Below are 19,580 nucleotides of genomic sequence, written 5' to 3' on the forward strand. Positions count from 1 at the left end.
AACAATGCCGTTTCATGGCTTATCCTCCATCTCTTACTAGCACCCTTGTATACCTTTATTGTATTGCAGTTGAAAGCAAACAATGTTCTTCATCTCACATTGCTGCAGTCATAACCTGTGGGTAGTCCGCTGTCCTCGGTCGGCCCGAATACCAAAGAGTTAGGCTGGCGTCGGTCATGGGCGCCCGGAGCTGACGTCAGTACGTAGTAGTACTTAAGCGCATGACCGACGCCATATTCTCAGTCTTTCTTGCCGCGTGGTCCGAAGCAGAAGCAGCGTTTGCAAGTGCCGTTCGGCGTTCTGAAATTTTCAGTTATCGAGTTTCAGACCGAAGACCAAGTTGGGCTAAGTACCCCGTTGGGGAAAATTTTTGTCTTTTCTTGCCTCAGTTAATCCAGATGTCAGAAAAAGTTAATAATTGTATTTCTTGTGGGAAACAGATACCTCATAGGGACTATCACTCTCTCTGTATTCCTTGCTTGGGGCCTGAACACGACGTAGTCGGGTGTCGCTGGCGCTAGATTTAATAAGCGCACCATTAAACGAAGATTAGACTGTGCCAGGCTTGTTTTCGGTAAGCGGTGTAACTACAACATGCCGTCGGATCCTCCGACGCCCGCTACCGCTAAAAAACGTAAAGATAAATCTTTAAGGTCTAAACCGGAGGAGTCGTCCGTTGCGGACGCCGGTTCTATGGAACCTCCGGTTGAATCTGTGGATCCGGCCGAGGTCTTGGCTGAATCACAGGGGGAACCTTTACTTTTGCAGGAGTTGGCCTCTCAGGAGTTAGGCCAGGCCAAGGGTGCTTCTCAGGTATCTGTAGTTCCATCCTTACAAAAGGTTATTAGGCCTTCTACCTCAGTGGCCAAAGGCCATGCTAAGGCTAAACCTGGTCTTACTGGTACTGGCCATAGCCCTAGTTCTTCAGCTTCTGTTCCTAAAAAACATATGTTGAAAATGGCAGAGGATTTGATTACTTTTGATCAGGGGATCTTTGCCCCCACCAGAGAAGAGGCCTAGGGTGGAGACAGAATTAGAGGGAATGGAGCATTCTTCAGACTACTCTGAGTATTCAGCTGAGGATATTCAGGATTACCCTCCCTGTTCAGATTCGGATGCAGAGGATTCCTGTCCTTCTGCTTCTCCTCCAGAGGATTTTTCCTTTTCTGAAACTTTACATTCCATGAGGGAACATTTCAAGTGGGAAGGTCAGGATTTTTCAGATTCTCGAAAAAGGCTTAGGGAATTTTTGTTTTTACCACAACATAGGCCTCTGGCTATTCCCCCTGTCTTAGATGTTGTTCAGGATGTTTTTTCTGAAGCTTCACTTAATCCTGATTCTTTACCCCCTGCTCCTGTCAAGCCAGACAGATATTACAGAGTTCCAGAAGCACATAAATATTTGTATAAGAGTTCTAGAGCTGACCCGGAAACTATTATTCAAGGACCGAAGGGTGTCAGGGCTTCTGTGGTTAAGAATCCAGTTCCTTTGGATAAAGATTCTAGAGCGTTGGATAGGTGGGGGAAAAAAGTGTACACCTCTTCTACGTTAGCTATGAGGGCTTTAAATTGCCAGTTTCATATGCTGAAGTATCAGAACTTTTTGTTAGGCCAATTGAAATCTAAGGTGGATGCTTTATCTGAGGGTATAGAGTGTAAGGAATTGCAGGAGCTGGTTCATGCTTCAGACCAAGTTGGAAAACATTCTTTGCAGTGTGGTTTCGATGCTCTTCAGGCTTCATCCAGGGTGGCTGCTACTGGTTCAGTTATTCGTAGACATGCCTGGCTTAAGGATCAAAATTTGTCAGAGCATGTTAAAGCTCGGATTTTGGATGCTCCTCTTCAATCTGAAGTTCTTTTTGGTTCTCCTGTGGAGTCAGTTTTGAAAAAGATGGAAGATAAAGCTAAGTCTATGCAGACGGTCAAGGATTTTTTGCAGGTGCAGCCCCCTAAGTTTAGCAGGAATTGGCCTGCTAGAGGATGGTCCTACTCTTCTTCGGATTTTCAGTCTAAGGGCAGGTCTAGACGTGGTAGAGGCAGGGCTCGCGGTCAGGGTTCTTTCAGACCTAGGACTTGAGTTCTCCTGCACAGTCTTCTGGTGAGGGCAGGGGTCAGCCTTTTCGTAAACAGACCCAATGACCTGTATTTTCAGCTTCCAGATCCTTCTTTTCTGGCAGCTCCTCTAGGAGGAAAGTTGGCACTTTTCAAACAAAACTGGCATTTGGTCACCCAGGACAAATGGGTGTTGGAAATAATAAATCAAGGTTACAAGTTTTACTTTCACACTTTTCCTCCTTTCAAAGGCATGCCGGATGTGCCTCCTCAGCAAAGGCTGGAGGCTCAGGAGCAAATTTCTTTGCTTTTACAGATGGGAGCTATCCAGGTGGTACCTCCGTCAGAAGTAGGCCTAGGGTTTTATTCCCGTCTATTCCTAGTGCCAAAGAAAGGAAACACTTGGAGGCCAATTCTGGATTTGTCCATTCTAAATACCTACCTAGACATTCCAAAGTTCAAGATGATAACATTACAACAACTTCTGCCTATGCTAGGCAAAGATCACTGGATGGTAACCCTGGATCTCAAAGAGGCCTATCTTCACATTCCTATCAGGCCCAGCTGCAGGAGATTCCTGCGTTTTCGGGCTGGTACTTCTCATTATCAGTTCTCTGCATTGCCCTTTGGTTTATCTACTGCGCCCAGGGTGTTCACAAAGGTCCTGGCTCCTGTGATAGCTTTCTTCAGACAGAGGGGAATACAAATTTATCCTTATCTGGACGATTGCCTGATTCTTGCTCAAGACAAAGACAAGTTACTTCAACATCTGCAGTATGTAATGGCAGTTTTAAGGTGCCTAGGGTATTCTGTGAACGAAATAAAGTCCAGTCTAGTACCCTCTCAGGATATGTGCTTTCTGGGTGTGAGACTGAATACAGCTTCTCAGATGGCTTTTCTGACCCCGGACAAACAAAGAACTCTTCACCTATACTTCCAGCAGTTATCCGTACTGTCCAGGCTGACTGCAAGGACATTCCTTCAAGCCTTGGGGTTCATGGCATCTTGCATTTTAGTACTTCCCAATGCCAAACTGCATATGAGGAAGCTACAATGGTATCTCAAAACTGTATGGACTCAACACTCCCACGATTTGGACACTGTCATTCGGATAATACCTTGCATCCAGAAGGAATTCTTGTGGTGGGTGCAGGAATGTCACCTAAACAAGGGACTCTCTGTGACCCGACCAGAGGCGAGTCAGATCATAACAACGGATGCCTCGGACTTGGCTTGGGGAGCACACTTCAATGGGAAATGGATTCAAGACACGTGGCCTCCCAGACTACAACATCTGCATATCAACATGGAGGAGATGTTAGCAGTCCAATTTGCCCTGATGGCCTTCAAGGACCTACTTCAACCAGGACAGGTGTTGATTTGAACAGACAACACAACAGTCATGTGGTACATCAACAAGCAGGGGGGAACCCATTCTTACCCTCTTTGCAGACAAGCAATGATATTGTGGGAGACTGCTCTGAGTTTGCACATCACTCTTCAAGCACGGTTTCTGCCAGGAGCACAGAACTCCCTAGCAGATGTATTGAGCAGACAAATTGTGGACCCCCACGAGTGGAAATTGGATCCTCAGGTATTCCAACAGTTGACAGTGGCTTGGGGAACTCCAGACCTAGATCTGTTCGCTTCTCCACTAAATTTCCAACTACCAAAATTTTGCACAAAGATGTTTCACCCAAAAGCTTGGAAAGTGGATGCTCTATCTTTCAGTTGGAACAACCTTCACGTCTATGCTTTCCTCCTCTGCCTCTCCTTCCCAAGGTACTCTTGAAAGTCAGGCGGGACAAGCCTTGCATGATTCTAATAGCACCAGATTGGCCACGTCAGCACTGGTATCCTCTGCTGAGGAGTTTAATTCAGGAGCCTCCTTGGCCTTTGCCACAGATTCCTCACTTGTTGTCCCAGTCAAGCAATCATTTGCTCAATGTCAGGGTGCAGTCCCTGCATCTAACAGCCTGGCGTATTCTGTTTTAGAGCCTGTGGGGTCTCAGCTTCCTCAACAGGTTTTAGATGTCATTTTGGAAGCCAGGCAGCCCAGTACTAGAAAAGTTTATGCTGATAAATGGAGGAGATTTTTTCTTTGGAGCACAGCAAAGGGCTTTGATGTCTCAGTACCTAATTTGAGTTTTACGCTACAGTACCTTACTGAATTACTAGACAAGGGTTTGTCATTTTCCTCTGTGAAGGTTCATGCTGCAGCCATTTCTGCTCACTATGATTGTGACCCTCCTTTATTTTCTCATCCTTTGTTTAAGCAATTCCTTAGAGGGGCAAAAAATATAAGACCCACGTAGAGCTCCTACTCCTTCCTGGGATCTCAATTTTGTGTTGGAGAAGCTTACTTTACCTCCTTTCGAACCTGCAGCTATGTCTGAGCTGAAGTTTTTGTCTTGGAAAACTGCTTTTTTGTTGGCCATTACCTCTGCTAGGAGGGTCTCTGAATTGCAGGCACTCATGGCAGTTGAACCTTTTCTGGTATTCCATAAGGATAGGGTGTCTTTGCGTACTAACCCTACTTTTATGCCTAAAGTGATTTCTAATGTGGCCTTGAACCAGTCTATTCATTTGCCTACTTTTTATGCTGATCCCCAAAATAAGGGGGAAAAAGTCTTGCATTCTTTGGACATTCACAGGCAGCTACGTTATTATTTGAGCAGAACTAAAGAGTTCAGGCAGACTCAACAGTTATTTATTTCTTTTGCTCTGGCTTCTCAAGGAAAGCTGTTTCAAAGCAAACTATTTCTAAGTGGATTGGTCATTGTATTGCTTTTGTTATTCTCATCATGGGAAGAATGTTCCTGCTGGGATCAGACCTCATTCCACTAGGGCTACTGCCACATCTACTGCCTTTTTGAGGGGGGTAGCTACTAAGGATATTTTGGAAGCAGCTACTTGGAGTTCAGTACACACTTTTACTAAGCATTACCATCTCCCTCTTTATTCCAAGTCTAGGGCTGGGTTTGCCACTGCAGTTTTACAGGGCATGTTAGCAGCTCCTAATGCTTTTTAGTTTGCCAGCCTCCCTTTTCCTCTGCTTTGGGATTCTACCCACAGGTTATGACTGCAGCAATGTGAGACGAAGAACATAGTACAGTTTTGTACCTACCATAAATGTAGATGTTCGAGGATCCACATTGCTGCAGTCCTATTTTCCCTCCCTCCTTCCCCTCTATTGTTTGGGGTTGCTGTTTTTTCCTTTGGGATAATTGTTATTTTCTCACTTGTGGTTGCTGGGTATTTACTATTTTGGCTCTGGCCTTTCCTTTTTAAGGCCTTCTGACATCTGGGGCAAGAAAGACTGAGAATATGGCATCGGTCATGCGCTTAAGTACTACTACGTACTGACGTCAGCTCCGGGCGCCCATGACTGACGCCAGCCTAACTCTTTGGTATTCGGGCCGACAGAGGACAGCGGACTACCCACAGGTTATGACTGCAGCAATGTGGATCCTCGAACATCTACATTTATGGTAGGTACAAAACTGTACTTTTTGCTCCAGCCCCTACTTTTCTCTTCCATCATCCTCACTTGTTGGTCTCCAGACTGCCAAGACTTGTTTGGTAGAATTTTATTTTTTTTTTTCTATTTATGGTTAGAGGACACAGGTCTTTGTATTTACAAATGTCCAAATCAAAGGGTAAAAAAGACACTCAGGCAAACCATTTAGTAAACGCTGCAAGAAAGATCCAGCCAAAGTAGAGTCTTCACTATGTAACACCTCAAACATGCTTTAATGTGGGACCATGGATATATTCAAATTACCTTGTAAGGCTTCTGAATGCCTGTGACTTTTTACTTGAAGTCTTCATGGTTGTGACTTTGTGTTAATGCATGTGGGGTATTCACTGTATGTATTCTGTTATTTTATTTATTTTTTATACTTCTAACCCTGCACAGGCTGTTCTTGCCAGCACTGACTCGTCACTGAATCCACAGATTGCTGCTTTCCAAGTACACTTGCTATGACCCTTTGCTGGGCAGCTCCTCAACTCCTCAGGTAGTCAGCCTCAGTGATGCACATTGTTAGGCATGGGAACAAGGGATCCATTTGGGAACAGTAAGCATGGGGTCTGGAAGCTGATGTACTTTTGTGGCAACTGGTCCATTACCCTAGCTGTGGAGGCAGCTACTGCTGTGGCATCAGGCTGTAGTGTTCGCCCCATGTGTTAAACCTGAGATGTCCTGCAAGTCTCCTGATCTCCACCAGAGGTTTCCCAAGCGTGGAGTATTTCCCTCATCTTCCCCTTGGGTAGGAGAGCTGCCTTACATTTTCATTGTATCCATGTGGCCATTCCCAAACACTGATACCAGTGCAGTAGATAGGTACCTGTCTCTGAGTTGTAGGTCTGGCTTTTGTACAAGTTTTAATACCAGGTTCGTATTTCCAATATTTTCTCTGTATAACTGTGTTTTATGTGTTGGAGGAACAATTGACTACTTTGCCAATGTTTTAAGACAGATTCCTTTCTTTAACTTGTGTTTTGCATTTGCTTGATGGCTAATAGAGTGCTACAGGGCTAGAGAGGAAGGCCATTTTGATCAGTTCCCATTTTATCATGTTTTTAATCACTGATTTTGTTACTTTTTTTTTCTCTAAAATTGTCTTGTTTCCATATAAGCAAATTATATTGGACAGTGTTAGTTCTTTAGGATGTATTCTAAATTTTAGTGTTTAAGTTGCTAAGCTAATAGATTACTACAGTTGCAGCAGGTGTGTTAGGAAATATTTGTTGATCTACCACTTTGGGCCATTTGCAATTTTACCTGTTTGGAAGAACACATCTGCCCATGCAGGGAATGTTTGGCATTAAGGGAGAGAGGTGTTGCAGTGTACTGTATACTGTACTGGCAGCTGGGTAACACATTCAGTACGGAATTGGAGCATTACAGGATTAATTACATAGACATCCATGGTTGCTGCCTTCCATGGACCCATAACTCAGTGTGTTTATACACTGCTGTTCTACCGTTATGCTGGCAAGAGGTTCAGTTTACCCCTTGAAAGAGTTTTTTTTTTCTTAAAGTGAGTGATGTATACCATTAGCGTACATTTCACTATAGGCTTTTCTTAAACTGCTTATGTAGCTCGGCTTGTAAATGCAGAGCTTTTTCAGTTACAGGTGATGAAGGTTGTGTGTTTAGTACCCTAGGGCTTGTATGTTGCTGCTGCTTTCATTCTGCAAGTATGTGACATTTCATTCCACATTTTTTTTGCACTGTTGATGTAGCTCAGCATGTAAATGCAGCGTCCTTCAGGTTATAGGTGTTGAAGGTTATAGGTTCAACTCCCCTAGGTGTTGTATATAGGCACATCATTCATACAGTAGGGTAGGTGGGTTCTTCTTGACCTTTGTATTACAAGTAGTCTAGTCCAACTCAGATTATGCCTTTATTTTGTTCACTGTATATAAATTTTTCCTTCCCCCATTCTCTTTATTTATTTATTGTATTTCTCTTTGTTTATTTTACAGTTGTGCAACATTGCTTTCCTCTGTATGTCTGATGCCTCCTTCTCCATTGTCTTCCCCATAACTGATTGCATCAGCACCTCCTCTGTCAGTCTATATTTGTTCATGTGCCCCTGCTTTACATACCTTTAACCCTCTTGCTTTCTTACTTTCCTGTATGTAATGGGCACTAACAAGACAAAAATCCCCTTTCTGCTTCTTTTGTCTTTTTCACCACTTTCCTATCTTCCCATATACAACCTTAAGTTTGATGAATAACCAGATCAGCACACAATCTTCATGGTTCTTCAAGGCTGACACATAACTTATCCTTGTTGCTGCTACTAGGCACATTGGATTGCATAAATCATCACTGAGACAGTGACCAATGAATACTGCTGACGCTTGCATATCCTTGCAGCTGCACTGTACTATTACTTGCCCTTCCCACAGTTACTGCCTCATCCCTGAAAGATGTTTAATGAGCTGTTGTTCATACACATTTATGTATGCTCATTCATTCTTAATGAGCATCCAGGTTCACTGTGTACATATAGCAAACAGAGGTGGGCTGGCTGTGATTGTGTAATTGTGCCCGCATTGTTTCTGAAGGCCAGGAAACATCCAAAACTGGTAGATTGCGCTTTTGGGATGAAAAGATCTCTCACATCTAGTTTCCAGTAGGGAGCAGTGTTATTGGGAGGGGGGGGGAAGGGGTCTTTCTGACACAAGTTAAACACAGACTTTCATCTCATTCCCTCCAAACAAATTTCAACACCCTTTTGCAGATTAATTTTACTTTTTTCCACTCCTATTGTATTATCTATGACCTGTTGTTTTTTTAGTCCAGCAACATATTGCTCTGATGCTAGGGTTATCACAGTCTAAGCTATTTAAACTAGATACTTTTCCATTTCAATTCTAGTAGGTAGACTGTTTTTAAGGATCAGATGCAGTATTCCTTTGTCCCTGCTCATTAATGTATCGTGCATTAACATACCTCAAAATAGGCTGTAGAACAGCAGCCATAGTTTCTCACTCCCAGGACTCCGGGAATCCCCTCCACCACCTCTCAAAAATCTAACCAGCTACTCAGAATGCCAGGTCCAGTCGAATCAAATCTTAGTTGAACAAGCCTGTTGTGAATATTAAATCCCTACTGGGTGAAGTCCCATAAATTGCACAGTCTTCTAAAATACCTACATTTGAGGCCAACATAACTATTATCTGTCTTAACCAGCTTCCGCCTACTATTTAAGACCACAGTTTCCATTTCATTTACTTTGCCAGCTTCACCACTGTTCGTTAGTAAAATGGTAGGATTGGTGTTTTGATTTACGACCATATCAGTTCAGTGTGATATCAGTGACGGACTTTTTGAAAATATTGTATTTTATTTATTATTTGATAACAGAACAAAATACATACTTATTGGATTGCACCTTGTGGATGTTTCTTACTATTTGCTCTTGCAAGCTGTATTCCATTGTGCTTCATACCCAAGCACTGATTGAAATTGGTCCTGCTGGATTCAGATAAATGAAAAAGTAAACCGAGCACAACACAGATGTGTCAGCCTGCCTGGGAGCGTCTGGGGATCCCACAGCATGGGCTTTGAGATTTCTGCTGAAGGTAGTGAAGTCTGCTATTCCCTACCTGGATTGCTGCTATTGTGAACATCATCAGGATAAGACATTCTGAGAATGAATAAATGAAACAAAATTACTTGGTTAGGTAGTTGAGTGCAATTTCTGTATGAAAGGGTCTGTACTTGTAAAAACAGAATTACACTGCATAAAAGTGAGAATGTAACTGTCTACTGTCTCTCTCTCCCTCTATAGCTATTGCTGAAAAACCCTGTATTCATGTGCCTAACAATAGCCAGTGCAGGCGAAGGTCTAATTACCAATGGCTTTGTTACATTTTTACCAAAATTCATTGAAAATCAGTTTGGACAGACATCCAGCTTTTCAGCACTTCTTGGAGGTAATCAATATTTTTCAAGTTTTTAATACTTTTCTGTTTTTCACAATGCACATAGCAAACTTTATTGAACTTCTTAATGTTTATATCAGTAAAAACAAATCAAATTCACTCAAGAAGGGCATAATTTACACCGTATTTCTAAATTGTCCCTGGTTTTCAGTGACATCCCAACGTTTGTCTCAAATTTTAGTTCTGTCCCTTAATCCCTCCTAAAGAATGAGGACCTTTGCAGAAAAGGTGGTGAATTAAAGTTAATAAATCATGTAATTAGAATTATAGACGACTTTTACGTCAGAAATGTATATTAATTCACATGCCCTATTATGTCAATGTTTCATGTTAATAGTGCTAATGCTAATATTTTACAAGTGTCCCCGATTATTTCTGGATTTGTCCCTGACTGGTTTAGCTCTGTGATTTAAAGCTTCCTGTTGAAATGCTTATTGAGTAGTTTCATGGAAGCCGAAATAAATAAGTGTGAGACAGTTGTGTCTGGCACATGTCGGTGGTATAATTAGGCATGGTGTACTCACTCTTCCAGGTGCCAGTATGTTTTATGCATACCATCCAAGTGGCTGATTGTACTTAAGTTGATTAGTATTTCATAGCTTAGAAGTTCAGAAGCAGTGTGCATATGCTTAATATTGTTTTGTTTATATAGGTTAAAATGTTCCTGCTTTTGTGTTATATATGGAATCAGATTGTACTGGTCTGTAGAAATGCAAACTACCTCACTCTACCTTTAGTTCTTTTTGTAGTTTGAGAATGATTGGTCATGTCATCATAATTTCACTCACAAGTCGTCTATTCAGTTATTTAATCTTTTCTTCAAAATTATGCAGTGAAAAATGTTCGAATTGTATTAAAGTGCAACAAAAAGATATTTTGGTAGAAAAATGTTTATTTATTAAATAGTGGTGGTTTCAAGTCCAGCTGAAAACCAGTAGGCATCTCTAAGCATTCTGCTCAAAACTCCCATTGGATATCATAACAAGTTAGAGTTGCCACCTTTTCAAATGCCCAAAGTGGGACATTTTTTGTAGAAATGTCAGATTTTGCAAGGCAAAGCATATCCACGGCCAGTACAAAGAACAGAACTCCACTTTTTTGTCTAAGTAAAAGCTTATTCTTGTAGCATTTTAGATGCTTATTCTGTTTCTTATAACATTTAGGTGTTTCAGATACAAAATAACTGTTTTATGCAACTATTAAAGAAAATATAGGAACATTTTTTTCCTAAAATCTCAGGACATTTGCCATTTTTTCAATTTTTTGCAGGATATAACTGCCCAAAGAGGGGCTGTCCCTCGCAAAGTGGGACAGGTGATAACCTTATAACAAGTGTATATTTCATTCAGGGGCCACTCGTAATGTTAAGTTTCAACATCAAGAATGCTTATACATATGTCCTTCACTCGGACTCATCCTTTCCACGAGTCAGAAATTGACTTCTTTCTTTAAAAAAGTTCATCTGGTCTGAGACTTTGAAGTAGTCCTGGAAGACATGGGACTGTCAGAGGTCTATTACTCCTTGGTTCTTCCTCCTAGCCACAAAAAAAAACAGAAAGTTAATAAACAGCTTTTATCCCCACAGCAGGCTGCTAAACTGCCTCACCTTCAGATGGGTGACTATGCTCAGGCCATTACTGGTTATTCAGACCATTCACCCCATGTCATTAGAGATTGTGTGTGTGTGTAGTGTGTGTGTAGTGTGTGTGTAGTGTGTGTGTAGTGTGTGTGTAGTGTGTGTGTAGTGTGTGTGTAGTGTGTGTGTAGTGTGTGTGTAGTGTGTGTGTAGTGCGTGTGTGTGTAGTGTGTGTGTAGTGCGTGTAGTGTGTAGTGTGTGTGTAGTGTGTGTGTGTAGTGTGTCATTTTATTGTAGCTATGCTTTGCTAGGATGGGAGGAAACTACACTACCCAAAGAAAACCCATGCAAAAATGGAGAGAGTATATAGACTCTACATTGTCAGTAACTAGTGGTCAGGCTTAACCCTTGGACTTGGGAGCTATGATGCAGAAAGCTTTCCACTAAGTCACTGTGCTGCCAGAAGCACACCCCTCATATTACATACATGGCATTGTGCATACCTGCATAATTTTACTTCCCTATTATGCCACCTCAGTTCATTTTTCCCTACTCACACAGTTTGGATGTCAAGCTTTACTGTTGCTTGTAAACATTTCTGCAATTTCTTTTCAGCTGTGATTTTAGAAAGTCGTAATCTGTCACCAGATGGAGGAAGTAAGCTCCTTGCATAATTGGTGAAGGATTCCTTTTGTGGCTTAAGGAAAATGACAGTTTACTTACATACTTTGTTCAGAGGACTGTCAGGGATCTATCACTCAACTCACTGTTTGATTGGCTTCCTTTTCCTAGCAGGAATGTAGCTCATCCTTTATTAGTCTGGACTTGACCACATTCCATTCTACCATTACAGTGGCAGACCTGAGGCTTGGGAGGTACACAGCATGGGCTGCTACCTTAGGAAGGGTGCACCATCGCTTGGTTGACTAACTCGGCCCTGGGTCTGCCCAGCCTGAACTTGGCTTACAGAATACTAAGTCACTCTCCTCACAGATTGCTTCTGACATGTACAGAGCCATGAGTGGGGCAGTAGTGTTTTTATTTTATTTATTTAACATTTGTTTACCTGGAAAGTCCGACTTGGAACGAAGTCAGCTTGTTGCACAAGCCTGTGAGTGATTCCTTTCTCAGAATTGCTGGAGGACATGGGACTCATTCCTCCTCAAGTTGTCTTGGGAGATTTTGGTATTGAGGTCCAGGTTACTGAGTAAGATGTTTTTGTGCTATCTGTTTCTTAGAGTACATCCTTGATTGTCTCGTATTTGGAGTTTCTGTATAGCTCATGATGTCTAGAATGTTTTATCTTTGAGTGACTTTCCCTGGTTGTCCCCCATAGTCAAGACCTGTGAGTATTTTGGTCATATCCCTTGGATCGAACATTTTAAAGATTTTTTTCTTGAAGTCTGATGGCATCCTCACTGTGCTGCTGCAGCCCCCTAGGAAGGATGATGGCCAGCAGAGGCCACTGGTTGATTGGAGTGATTATCATCATTCAAGCACCCTAGGTCTGACTTCTTAGAGGGCTTTATTAGTTGCTGTGGTTCTAGAGAGCACAGCTCTATTTCTTGTCTCCCACCTGAGATGGGGGCTTTAGATACATGTGACATGAAGGGGAAAATGTGTACTTGTTTGCCGCTTTAAGATTTAAGGCCATCCACCTGTATGCATCATCTGAGCCAAATCCTATTTCTAGTCCTTCCTGGTGGAGTCATTATTTGAGGGATCTCAGGACCCTTCCAGAATATAGGCTGAAGGAGAGAACCTCTTACAGGACCTATGTATGAACGTTCAGCTGGGCTTTCAGGTGATTCTCAATAATTTGAATTTTGTGGATGCTGTACCTAGGTCTGCAAGCCAAGTCATACAGTAATGTGCCTCAAGGTCATATTCCTTCAACCATTGTCACAGCTGTGGTTATTCTGGATGCTTGTTTTAAAGAGGGAATGCACTTTGGCCAAGCTTTTTAAGAAAAGTGGGCCCCAAATATGAAGGGTCCATTTTCTTTTCTTTTAGTACCCTTATCTTCTTCCAAATAGAAAAGAAAGCTTTTATCACACTATGCCCAAGCCCAGGTATTCACTGATGACCTCTCCTCTGTGCCTGTTGTAAAGTCGTAAGGGAGGGTCTGAGCCAGTATTCTTGCTACAGCCTATATTCTCCCTGTTTGCTATGATTAGATCATCTATCTTTTCTGGATCAGCAAAAGTGATGCTGATCTATTGAATTATTCTACATTTTCCTGTCCTTTTCTTCCATTTCTCTTTCTGCGTGGAAACTTTAGGGAAGCCCCAGACTGTACAAGTCTTGAGACAATATAGACAATCCTGTTATCAGGAGTAGGGTAGAGCCCATGGGCTTTCCCCTCCTCCTTTTCTTGGATGAGGCTGGTATGCACCCTAGAGTTTTGGTGTTCCTTTCCCAAACTGCCCACTTTCTCCACTTTGCCAAAGTGGGACTGGTAGCTTCTGCCTTAAAGCCCACCACCTTTGATGGTCTTTTAGAATCCCATTACTCCCTGCTGTCATGGGAAGTGTGGAGAGTGGTTACTCTTTGGAATGTTATTACACTCTTGTTCCAAGGTGCATCACCCTGGTTCCTGATGACTGATTTGCAGTTGTTTACTGTTTACTAGGAAAATCCAACTGGGTTAGAAACCCCTTTTCAGATGAGACACACAGACAAAAGCTCAAAAAATTTGAGCAGGTTAGGCATCATTTCCAGGAATGAGTGTCCAGAGTATTTCCTGGTAGGGGCCATAATGACCAAATAAATCCACAACTGACCACAAGAAAGATTTATTGTAAAAAAAACTCTAGCTCTTTGGCAAACAGCCTTCCAGGTGTGATACAAATCCATCTAATGCTAAGCACTTTATATAATCACATCAGTCAACACACAATCAATTAACCAATAAATATTTCCAATTCCCTTAGAATTCAAACCTAAAGGCAACAGTGTATTAAATGTTATAATATAAACAGATTCTCTGTGCAGCAATTTATCTTTAAAATTACACATTTCTCCAAAATATTCAGAAATTTCTTTAAGACTACATCCTTGTAGTAGGGAAAATCACTATTGTGTTTTTCTTTAAAATGTACAGCAATATTACTTTCAACCTTTTGTTTTTTGATGTCTCTAATATGTTCCTGTAGTCGAGTTCTAAACTTTCTCTTACTCTCTCCTATGTAGTATAAATTGCAAGGGCACCTTAAGGCATCAATAATGCCCTCAATACTACAGGAAAATTTGCCCATAGAAGCAAAACGGACATCATTTATTTTATCAAACGATCTTATCACATTTGAACAAACACTACAACTACCACAGGGAAAGGTGTCTAGTAGTGAAGGAGTTCGTATAATCATATCTTCAGGAAAAGTAAAAGAACTAGAAACTAAGAAATCTTTTAAATTTCTACGACACTTGTAGGAAGTAGATGAGTACTCATTAAAAATGTGTACTAAAGCATTATCTCTCAAAAAAAATTCTAACAATTCTTTAGTATTAAATTTATTTCATTACTAAGGTAATTATATGTAGACACAAATATATTTTTATCATACTTATTTATGTTATTACTACAATAATTGGGATGTGATAAACAGGCCCCCAAACAAGTTACATTAAAATTCTGTGAGACTACCCTTTGTAAGGCCTTCTCAACTATACCTCTTTCATAACCCCTTTTAATAAACACGTTAAAAGTTTTATCTGATTCCATCAAAAATCTACTTGATTGTTACATATTCTATAAATGCACAGGAAGTCATCATAAGGTAAGGATTCTATAAGATGTCTAGGATAAAAGCTTGCCCCATGCAAAAATGGTTATCTATAAATTTTCTATAAACTGTAGTGTTAATACTACCGTCATCTAGTCCTTTTAGAACCACATCCAAAAATGTGACTTGGCTACCGTACTGTAAACCACCAAAGCTCAGACCATATTAATTGTTTTCTAAATCACCATGAAAACCCACAATTTTCTTTTTACCACCTTTGCATATAAAAATTAAATCATCTATATAGCTGTAGTAGCCTATAACATGATCACAGACAAACTTGTGTGTATACAAATATTCTAACTCAAAAAGAGCCATGAGCAGGTTGGCATACATGGGGGCAAAAGGAGCCCCCATTGCCATACCTTGTAGCTGATGGTACAGCTCTTTATTAAATACAAATGGTTGTTTATTAAACAAAAATAAGTAAGATCAACAATATAATGGGACACCTAAAAATAATATAAGGCTTTAATACCATGTTCATGCTTATTGCTAGTATAAAGACTTTAGCATCCATGGTAAGCCAATACTTATCCTTATCCCATACCAAATCAGATATCTTACTTAAAAAATCAAAAGAATTTCTAATATAGGATTTCAATTTTGCAACAAAAGGTCTTAAGTAGTTATGAATTAGAATTCCTATATTCAAAAAATATTTGCAGGCCGACATAATAGGACTACTAGGTGGTTTATCCATACTTTTATGTAGCTTGGACAAACAGTAAAAAGATGCAGTTTTGCATCCTTGTGTACCAATTATTTTTTTATTGATATCCTCTTTAGTTAGATAGCCTAATCCTGTAGCCTTTTCATAGTAGTGACTTGTATTGCATAAGGGCATCATTGGTAAACACTGATGTTACATTTTTCATATACCAGTTCATTCTCTAAATGTTCATTACACATAGCAATATATTGAGTATAATGCAATATCACAATTTTATTGCCTTTGTCTGAAAGCATGATTACAATATCCCTTTTTTTGCTAAGATTAATTAGTGCACTCCATTCAGATTTAGTCAAATTGTACACAGTTTTATCTTTCATTTTAATAAAATCATGATATAACTGTTCAACTTGGAAATTTAACATAGCAGAAACCTCTTTAATAGTCTCATTTATAAAAGGTAGAATAAATGAATGTTTAACCTTAATTGTATGAGTAAGCAGTAGGCAATATGCATTTAGATTATCATCCATATCAGAGAGGCAAGACACAAAACTGTCATTATTACAAATATCACTCTCTAAAACAGTATCATTGTTTCCTTCATTAAATGTATAAAATTGCTGATTGTTAAAAAAATATTTCAAATGCAGCTTTCTAACTAGACAAAATATTTCTTGTTTCAAAACATGCAAGTGTGGAATGACTGTAGGCACAAACTATAAACCAAGATTTAAAACATTACAATCAACTGAACTTAAGTCACAAGTAGATAAATTTACAACAAAAGAATCTTTGTAATTAGGCACATAAGTTACAGTTTGTAAAGAAAGTCTATTTCCAGCTACCTTGATTGGAAAAAGAGCGATCATTCCCTTCATGAGAGAAATGCTGTCCCTGATTATTCCAACTCCTTTTACGATTTGATTTAAAGTTTGCTCCCCCTCCTTGTCTCCAAAACTGTCTTTCATGTGATTCTGGATACTGTGCTTTGGGTAAAGGGGGATACACTTTCTGATCCCTTTCAGCTCCTGCAGTGAAACTTGTACCTTCAGATGATACAAAAGTTTGTACTCTTTTAAAACTTCCCTTAGAACGTGAGCAAAAGTCTTAATTCACCTTCTTCTGATTAGTCTTCCACAAGAAAGCCCTCCTATGTTCAAAATATGATTATACAACTTCACTACTAGGCATCTTTCCCTGTAGTAGTTGTAATGTTTGTTCAAATGTGATAAGATCTTTTGATAAAATTTGATGAGGTCCATCTTGCTGCTATGGGCAAATTTTCCTGTAGTACTGAGGGCATTATTTATGCCTTAAGGTGCCCTTGCAATTTATACTATATAGGAGAGAGTAAGAGAAAGTTTAGAACTCGACTACAGGAACATATTGGAGACATCAAAAAACAAAAGGTTGAGAGTAATATTGCTGTACATTTTAAAGAAAAACACAATAGTGATTTTTCCCTACTACAGGGATGTATTCTCGAACAAATTTTTGTATATTTTGGAGAAATGTAGAATTTTAAAGATAAATTGCTGCATAAATAATCTGTTTATATTTTAAAATTTAATACACTGTTGCCTTTAGGTTTGAATTCTGAAGTGAATTGGAAATATTTATTGGTTAATTGATTAATTGTGTGTTGATTGATGTGATTATATAAAGTGTTTAGCATTAGATGAATTTGTGTTACTCCTGGAAGGCTGTTTACTGAAGCACTAGAGCTTTTTTGTTTTTTAACAATAAATCTGTTTCTTGTGGCCAGTTGTGGATTTATTCTACCTTTTGCCTTTGGTTGTGTTCGCCATAATGACCAAAGCCTGGAGTGAATGAAACCCCAGATGGCTGGTAGTCTTGGCTGGTGTTTCCCTGCAAGGCCGTTCCCATTGGGAAAACCCTATTCTCATCCACTGTAGTTCATGTTTTTTGTGTGTCCTTTCTGCTCCTGCTCAGTGGTCTTTTTTAGGTAATGGAGCTTGTACTCCTCTTGTCGGTTGCTAGTGTACATTGAGATGCCAGGTGATCTGGTTTGGCAGCAGGGACACTGGTGTTTCATCCTCTTGGTAGGATATCTTTCATATTCTTCATGCTTCCATTGCACACCTGCAGACATCATGATGTTATGACTTGGAGGCGTCTGTGGTAGCACCCCCCCCACAGACACACACACACACACACACACACACACACACACACACACACACACACACACACACACACACACACGCATTTGGGTTCTTATTGAAGGTAAACCCTGGATTAATGGAAGTTTCTCCCGTGACCCTGAGTAGGTCTTCCTTTTCAATTGCTTTATTTCAGAAAGGCAGTATGAGGGAAAGGAGACCTTCTGATTTCCCCTGTAGAGTAACACGTGGATAGTGGGCCTTTCAATGATTCCAGAGAGTGTTTTTCAGTGTAGAACACCCTCCTTTTCTATTGCAGTCCCATAAGGCTTCCATTTATTTATTTTTGCATGTGCCATTTAGGACTCTGTGTAGTCTTCTTTTTTAAGCATGGAGCTTGAGTTCTACTTGCTGTTTGCCCATACTCCATGAAGAAGGGCTAGGTGATTCAAAGTCAACTTCCTGGACACGTACAGTTAAGAGACCAGTTCTGATCTGACTGCATTCTCTTGGCAGGAATTCTATCACAGCATTCGTTGTTTTGATCACTGTTTCAGTAGCCTTCACTAAGTGGGTTATATCTTCACATGATACAATAGCCAGCCACCTTCCAAAGCTTCAAGAGCACTTTCCATACACCTAAACTGTTAATCACATCAAGTTGAGCTGACTAAAAAGAGATGTTTGGAAGCCAATTACTTCAGAGCTTTCCTGCTGCCAAAGTGAGCTCCTGTTGTGGCCTTTCGAATATTGACGGTCAGCTAATACTTTCCATTACTGGGTAGGGAAGGTTCCTTCAGGGAAAACATTTCCACAATTGCTTTTATGATTGAAACTGAACTTTTTCTGTGAAAATATAATATCAAATCTAGGAAAAGTCACTTTTATTGACCGTCATGTGACTTTTAGTCAATTTTAAACAGGAACTTTCCCTTTTACTTTTGCGGAAAGAAGTTGTTTAAACTAATTTAAAACTACTTTTTTTGAAGTAAAAGTTATGTTATTTTACTTTTGAAGATGGGATAAGTCTTTCAGACTCAATTTTGTTGTTTAACTTTTTCTGTAAAAGTCCATAATCCCTCAAATTTGGAAAAAGTCTATTATAACCCCATTGCACAAAGGCAGAAACACAAACAACTAACTATCGTCCCATTTCTATTCTCTCTCCATTATCTAAAATATTAGAAAAATGTATACAAAGTCAGTTACTAAAACACCTCTTCATTAACAGTCTCCTTGCCCCTAACCAGCATGGTTTTCAACTTGTACACAGTACTATAACAGCCCTACTGTCCTTTACTGATGCTGTGAACAAGGCTTTAGAAACTGGTCTACTAACATCGGTAATTTGAATGGATCTGTCCAAAGCATTCAACACAGTATCACATACTAAACTAATTCAGCAACTTGCAACTTTAGGATGCTCCCAACATACCCTTACCTGGTTTTCTAACTACTAGAATAACAGACAACAATCAGTTAAATGACAAAACGAACAATCTAGATGCATAGGCAATAAAACAGGCATACTACAGGGGTCTGTTCTGAGACCTTTGCTTTTCAGTATCTCCATCTCTCTCCAAAGTTCACTCATCCAATATGCTGATGATTCTACTATCATATCCTCCTCCGATAACTTCTCCAACCAACAAAAAAATAACAAAAAAGGCCTTTACAGAGAGATAAATTTGGCTAAATGAAGCACAGCAACTTCTAAATCCTAAAAACTCCAAACTATTATTGTTTTCATCTAAGCCACCTCCGCATGACTTTAAGATTTATTCCCATAATAGGAATTGCAGTAGTGAAGTCAGCAAAATTACTAGGCATTACTATAGATGATAAATTATCCTTTGAGCAACATACTCTAAACACAATAAAAAAACACACATAGGCAAACTCTA

At 40.0% G+C, this 19,580-nt stretch overlaps 1 protein-coding gene across 2 annotated transcripts in view; it reads left to right on the forward strand.

The window, feature by feature from the left end:
• The window catches only part of SLCO4C1 (solute carrier organic anion transporter family member 4C1), a 761,635-nt gene that overhangs the window by 459,647 nt on the left and 282,408 nt on the right, over positions 1-19,580 (forward strand). For both annotated transcript variants that reach the window (XM_044063878.1, XR_006363839.1), the window contains exon 7: positions 9,363-9,507. In XM_044063878.1, the coding sequence (XP_043919813.1) occupies positions 9,363-9,507 (145 nt within the window). The remainder of the gene's footprint in view (positions 1-9,362; positions 9,508-19,580) is intronic.

The sequence above is a fragment of the Protopterus annectens genome, chromosome 2.part2 (genome assembly GCF_019279795.1).
Source record: "Protopterus annectens isolate FY-2018-M chromosome 2.part2, PAN1.0, whole genome shotgun sequence".
In the NCBI taxonomy this organism is placed as follows: domain Eukaryota; kingdom Metazoa; phylum Chordata; order Ceratodontiformes; family Protopteridae; genus Protopterus; species Protopterus annectens.